The following is a 7,158-nucleotide window of genomic DNA, read 5'->3' as shown; positions in this document are numbered from 1 at the left end:
ATCCCAAATGAAGATGAAATAATACGAAAGATTATGGATTGTGGCGAAATGGATAAACTAACTAAAAGAAATCCAGGGAAAGGAAGAATCAGAATTCTACCAGATATGGGATAAATGATATAGGTGGATGGAGGAAAGAAACAAAAATCAGTGGAAGAATATAACAAAACTCAAAAACAATAGTTCTGAGTAAAATAAGAGGGTTAAGCATGATGAAATCTAAATGAAATACAATACAAGGGGAAATAATATAAGGTGAGCGGTATCGATTGATGATTGCTATTATAAAAAACAGGAAGTTCCCGTTCGTACTGTATTGTATAAATGTGGTGTACGTCTAATTTTTGTGTTTGTGTATTTTACATGTTTGTTAATAAAAACCTTTTTTTTAAAAAGCGGCTTTTGCCCGACCCGCCGCTATGTCCGACATAGAGTCAGGACACTTCTATGTCGGACGTAGAAAGAAAGCGGCTTTTTCCCACCCCACCTCTATATCAGACATAGTGGTGGGGCGGGCAAAAGCCGCTTTTTTCTTTTGCCGCACTGGAAGCTTTCAAAAAGAGATTTGATGGCCACCTCTGAAATGGTAGAGCAGAGGGATGGACTAGAAGACCTTTAAGGTCCCTTCCCACTCTATTATTCTGTTATATATTGTATTCATCTTAATTACAGTGATTCTAGCCAATAATTGCTATACTAAGAATTTGTATTGACCCAAGTCATGGTTGAATGCAAATGTGAACTTGGATCTCCATAATCTTCAATATGTCAAATAAATCATAATTAATCGAAGGTTATTTTAGCATTGTGGAATATTTCCTTTTTACCTTTAATGTATACAGTGTTTTTTTTTACATATAGGAATTGGGCATGTCTAGTCTAATGAGAAGGACTAGCGGAGACATAACAACAGTGTTCCAATATTTGAGGGGCTCCTATGAAGACAAAGACGTCCATTTATTTTCCAAAGTACCAAAAGAAACGATGGATGGAAACTAACCAAAGAGAGATGCAACCTATAACTAAAAAGAAAATTCCAAGTAGAATGGTGGTCTTATTTACAGATACAACCAAGGTTTGCACAGGATAGGAAGAAGAAAGGTATTACCAAAGATTACACAATTTTAGATAAACCTTTGATGCAGACAGACAACAGGTTGATCAAAGTGTTATATAGATTTTTCTTGGAACATAAGCTAGAGGAGGAACATGTCAAAGAAATTATGGTCTCCTGGGTGAAAAAATTTGATTATAATGGGGAATTGGCTAAGTGGTAAAAACTTTGGATACTTAATCGGAAACTAACATTGGCTACGTCGTATAAAGAAAAATTTTATAAGATGTTCTACAGATGGCATCTCCCCCCCAACACGGCTATATAATGTGAATGTATGTTCACTTTGACTTTGCGGTACTGCATTGTTTTAAATGTAAAAATAATAAAAATATACTCAAAAAAAAAATCCTACCAATTACAGCAATCAACCAATGGAATAGCTTGCCTTCAGAAGTTTTGGGTCCTCCATCACTGGAAACTTTCAAAAAGAGATTTGACGGCCACTTCTGAGGGGTGGACTAGAAGACCGTTAAGGTCCCTTCCCACTCTATTATTCTGTTATATACTGTAGTCATCTTAATTACAGCGATTCTAGCCAATAATTGCTATTCTAAGAATTTGTATTGACCCAAGTCAACCAGAGAATTCCATGGTTGCATACCAATGTGAACTTGTGTCTCTGTAATCTTCAATGTGTCAAATAAATCATAATTAATCTAAGGTTATTTTAGCATTTTGGGATATTTCCTTTTTACCTTTAATGTATATGGTATTATTTTTTAATATGTATGTCTTCTGCAACCATTTTATAAGCAATTTCTTTGAATCTTACAGGCAAAGAGGATGCCAATAAGAGAACTCCGGATACCTGAGAATAACAAGCAACGTTAAAAAGGAAAGTTAATCAAGCCAGAAATCAAAACATTTCCATCTCCTACAGAAACCCACAAAATTCTTCTTCTTCCCCAGCAGGTAATCAAGAAGAGATTTCGAACTGGAAAACGTAGAATATGCAGAACACAAGGATACATTACACGTAGTTCTCGACTTATAACAGTTCATTTAGTAACTATTCAAAGTGACAGGGCCACTGAAAAACCTGACTGATGACCATTTTTCACACTTATGACTATTGCAGAAGCCCCATGGTAACGTGATCTATATTTGAATCCTTGGCAGCTAACTCACATTTATGACGGTTGCCATGTTTTACGGTGACATGATCCCCTTTTGCGGCTCCACAGATGTGGCTATCATGGGCAAAGTGCGTATTTCAAATCACAACTAAGTGTGCATGAAATGATCCACATTGGAGAAAAGCAATACTAATGTGGCCAAAGCTTTAGTCAGAACTGCTCCTTGTGGTTGGTTCATGGAAGGACCCACATAGGGGAGGAGCCCTACATGTGCTCCCAAGGAACTGAGCTTGGCAACTTGGTGATACATTAGAGAACTCCCACCAGGGAGAATCCTGACTGTGAGAAAAGTTTCACTCTGAACTCCAGCCTGGTAATATATTAGAGGATGCACACAAAAAAGAAATCATATGAATGTTCTGATTGCGGGGAATGTTTCAGCAAGAATTCCAACCTGTTGAGGCACCAGAGGACTCACACAGGAGAGAAACCCTTTGAATGTCCTGACTGTGGGAAAGGTTTCAGTTACAAGTCCATCCTGTTGACACACCAGAGGACTCACACAGGGGAGAAACCCTTTAAATGTCCTGACTGTGGGAAAGATTTCAGTGACAGGTCCAACCTGGTGATGCACCAGAGGACTCACACAGGGGAGAAACCTTTCGAATGTCCTGATTGTGGGAAAAGTTTCAGTTACAAGTCCATCCTGTTGACACACCAGAGGACTCACACAGGGGAGAAACCCTTTAAATGTCCTGACTGTGGGAAAGGTTTCAGTCAGAATTCCAGCCTAGTAATACACCAGAGGACTCATACAGGAGAGAAACCCTTTAAATGTCCTATTTGTGGGAAAGGTTTTAGTGATAATTCCAGCCTGGTGACACACCAGAGGACTCACACAGGAGAGAAACCTTTCGAATGTCCTGATTGTGGGAAAAGTTTCAGTAACAGGTCCGTCCTGTTGATACACCAGAGGACTCACACAGGAGAGAAACCGTACGAGTGTCCTGACTGTGGGAAAGGTTTCAGTCAGAATTCCATCCTGATGAGACACCAGAGGACTCACACAGGAGATAAACCCTTTGAATGTCCTGACTGTGGGAAAGCTTTCAGTCAGAATTCCTACCTAGTGATACACCAGAGGACTCACACAGGAGAGAAACCCTTTGAATGTCCTGATTGTGGGAAAGGTTTCAGTCAGAATTCCAGCCTAGTGCAACACCAGAGGACTCACACAGGAGAGAAACCCTTTGAATGTCCTGAATGTGAGAAAAGTTTCAGTAACAGGTCCGTCCTGTTGATACACCAGAGGACTCACACAGGAGAGAAACCCTTTAAATGTCCTGACTGTGGGAAAGATTTCAGTGACAGGTCCAACCTGGTGATGCACCAGAGGACTCACACAGGGGAGAAACCTTTCGAATGTCCTGATTGTGGGAAAAGTTTCAGTTACAAGTCCATCCTGTTGACACACCAGAGGACTCACACAGGGGAGAAACCCTTTAAATGTCCTGACTGTGGGAAAGGTTTCAGTCAGAATTCCCACCTGGTGATGCACCAGAGGACTCACACAGGGGAGAAACCTTTCGAATGTCCTGATTGTGGGAAAAGTTTCAGTTACAAGTCCATCCTGTTGACACACCAGAGGACTCACACAGGGGAGAAACCCTTTGAATGTCCTGATTGTGGGAAAGGTTTCAATCGGAATTCCCACCTAGTGACACACCAGAGGACTCACACAGGGGAGAAACCCTTTAAATGTCCTGACTGTGGGAAAGGTTTCAGTCAGAATTCCCACCTGGTGATGCACCAGAGGACTCACACAGGGGAGAAACCTTTCGAATGTCCTGATTGTGGGAAAAGTTTCAGTAAGAGGTCCGTCCTGTTGATACACCAGAGGACTCACACAGGAGAGAAACCCTTTAAATGTCCTGTTTGTGGGAAAGGTTTTAGTGCTAATTCCAGCCTGGTGACACACCAGAGGACTCACACAGGAGAGAAACCTTTCGAATGTCCTGATTGTGGGAAAGGTTTCAGTAACAGGTCCGTCCTGTTGATACACCAGAGGACTCACACAGGAGAGAAACCGTACGAGTGTCCTGACTGTGGGAAAGGTTTCAGTCAGAATTCCCTCCTGATGAGACACCAGAGGACTCACACAGGAGAGAAACCCTTTGAATGTCCTGACTGTGGGAAAAGTTTCAGTCAGAATTCCCACCTGGTGATGCACCAGAGGACTCACACAGGGGAGAAACCTTTTGAATGTCCTGACTGTGGGAAAGGTTTCAGTCACAATTACTACCTAGTTATACACCAGAGTACTCACACAGGAGAGAAACCCTTTGAATGTCCTGACTGTAGGAAATGTTTCAGTCACAAGTCCATCCTGTTGAGACACCAGAGGACTCACACAGGAGAGAAACCCTTTGAATGTCCTGACTGTGGGAAAGCTTTCAGTCAGAATTCCAGCCTAGTAATACACCAGAGGACTCATACAGGAGAGAAACCCTTTAAATGTCCTATTTGTGGGAAAGGTTTTAGTGATAATTCCAGCCTGGTGACACACCAGAGGACTCACACAGGAGAGAAACCTTTCGAATGTCCTGATTGTGGGAAAAGTTTCAGTAACAGGTCCGTCCTGTTGATACACCAGAGGACTCACACAGGAGAGAAACCGTACGAGTGTCCTGACTGTGGGAAAGGTTTCAGTCAGAATTCCATCCTGATGAGACACCAGAGGACTCACACAGGAGATAAACCCTTTGAATGTCCTGACTGTGGGAAAGCTTTCAGTCAGAATTCCTACCTAGTGATACACCAGAGGACTCACACAGGAGAGAAACCCTTTGAATGTCCTGATTGTGGGAAAGGTTTCAGTCAGAATTCCAGCCTAGTGCAACACCAGAGGACTCACACAGGAGAGAAACCCTTTGAATGTCCTGAATGTGAGAAAAGTTTCAGTAACAGGTCCGTCCTGTTGATACACCAGAGGACTCACACAGGAGAGAAACCGTACGAGTATCCTGACTGTGGGAAAGGTTTCAGTCAGAATTCCATCCTGATGAGACACCAGAGGACTCACACAGGAGATAAACCCTTTGAATGTCCTGACTGTGGGAAAGCTTTCAGCACAAATTCCCACTTAGTGATACACCAGAGGACTCACACAGGAGAGAAACCCTTTGAATGTCCTGACTGTGGGAAAGGTTTCAGTCAGAATTCCAGCCTAGTGCAACACCAGAGGACTCACACAGGAGAGAAACCCTTTGAATGTCCTGACTGTGGGAAAGGTTTCAGTCAGGGTTCCAACCTAGTGATACACCAGAGGACTCACACAGGAGAGAAACCCTTTGAATGTCCTGATTGTGGGAAAGGTTTCAATCGGAATTCCCACCTAGTGACACACCAGAGGACTCACACAGGAGAGAAACCGTAGGAGTGTCCGGTTTGTGGGACAAGTTTCAGTTCCAATTTCCGCCTGGTGCAACACCAGAGGATAGAAATCATGTCAGTGTCCATATTGTGGGGAATGTTTCATTAGAAAATTCTACCTCATGAGTCACCAGAGAACTCATATAGGAGCAAAACCGAATGAGTGTCCCGTTTGTGGCAAAGGTTTCACTCAGAATTCTAACTTGATGAAACATCAGAGGTCTCACACGGGAGAGAAACCCTTTGAATGTCTTGACTGTGGAAAAGGTTTCACTACAAAATTATAGCTCACAAATCACCAGATGATACACACAGGAGAGAATGCTTTTGAATGTGCTGACTGTGGGAAAAGTTTCACCAAGAATTCCAGTTTGGTTAAACACCAGAGGACACACAAAGGAGAAACCGTATCAGTGTTCTCTTTGTGGCAAAAGTTTCAGTCAGAATTCCAACATGGTGATACATCAGAGGTCACATGAAAAACACGGAATGCCCTATTTAGGAAAAAGTTTTCAATGCAATTCCAACCTAGTGAAACACGAGAGGACTCACATGGGAGCGCCTTTCAAATGGCCAGTGTGGATAGTACTTTTGGCCAAAATGTCTCCTTATCGCAGGGTTGTCAAACTAGATTTCATTGAGGGCTGCATCATGGTTCTGTTTGACCTGGGTGGAGGGCTGTGGTGGAAGTGGACAGGGGGGCATAGCTATCTTGACGTCACTTGTGTTGGGGGCGCCTGTGGAAGCCCGAGTGCTTTACCAACAAAAATGGGATTTCGAGCTCCATTTTCGGCTGCAGTGGTCTCCTGCAACCCTCTATCAATAAAAACGGAGCTCAGGAGGGTCTCCTGCGTCCCCCGCAACCTCCATTTTTAGTTGCAATGGCCTCCTGCAATCCTCTGCCAGTGCAAATGCTGACAGAGGCACCATGGGCCAGTCCGATGTTTTCACGACAGCCCTGCGGCACGGATTTAACCCCCCTGCGGCCCGCATCTGACCCTGGGCCTTGGGTTTGACACCCCTTCCTTATTGCATACAACTAAACATATAAGAGGCAAAAGTTGATGAGTTTGGAGAAGGTTTGAATTTCATTTTGAACTGCCGTTGAGAGTGTAGGTGAGAACACTGAATATTGGCCTCATCTGAATACTGGCTGATCATTTTGCTTCTCTTCCTGATGAAGCCGTCAAATGAATGGGCAAATTGTTAAGCTCAACAGTGGCTACTTCAGAGTTTGGAGAATCCCACCCTTGGGTCCTCCTAGCCCTTTCCCTTCCTCACAGGTCCCAATAGGTCAGTCGTCCCCCATAGGCTCCCCACATGGTTCCTTAGTCCTCCCACCCCCCCACAAACACAAACAGGATCTCCACTTCTACTGGATCCCTGCAGTCCTTAGGCCTGACTCCCACCCTACCAGGCATCACAGCCTCCTCCATACCTTTTGAAGATCTCTGAATCTCATGTGGGGAAAGGGGACAGGGCATGTATCTCTGGGCTGTGTGACTGCCTAATAGAAGGAGCCATTCCTTTGAC

The 7,158-nt window shown here is 43.6% G+C and overlaps 1 protein-coding gene across 1 annotated transcript; it reads left to right on the top strand.

Moving 5' to 3' along the window:
• Positions 1 to 1,917: 1,917 nt before the first annotated feature.
• Positions 1,918 to 6,180, top strand: LOC148047530 (uncharacterized). Its single transcript, XM_087708368.1, is given in 2 exon segments — positions 1,918 to 5,651; positions 5,809 to 6,180. Coding segments are annotated over 2 exon segments (3,174 nt in total). The 5' UTR covers positions 1,918 to 2,581; the 3' UTR covers positions 5,913 to 6,180.
• Positions 6,181 to 7,158: the final 978 nt, after the last annotated feature.

Source organism: Thamnophis sirtalis, unplaced genomic scaffold, assembly GCF_051295495.1.
Source record: "Thamnophis sirtalis isolate CommonGarterSnake01/CBP01778 unplaced genomic scaffold, rThaSir2_p1.2 scaffold_3, whole genome shotgun sequence".
Classification (NCBI taxonomy): Eukaryota; Metazoa; Chordata; class Lepidosauria; order Squamata; family Natricidae; genus Thamnophis; species Thamnophis sirtalis.
This window is presented reverse-complemented; position numbering and strand designations above follow the sequence as displayed.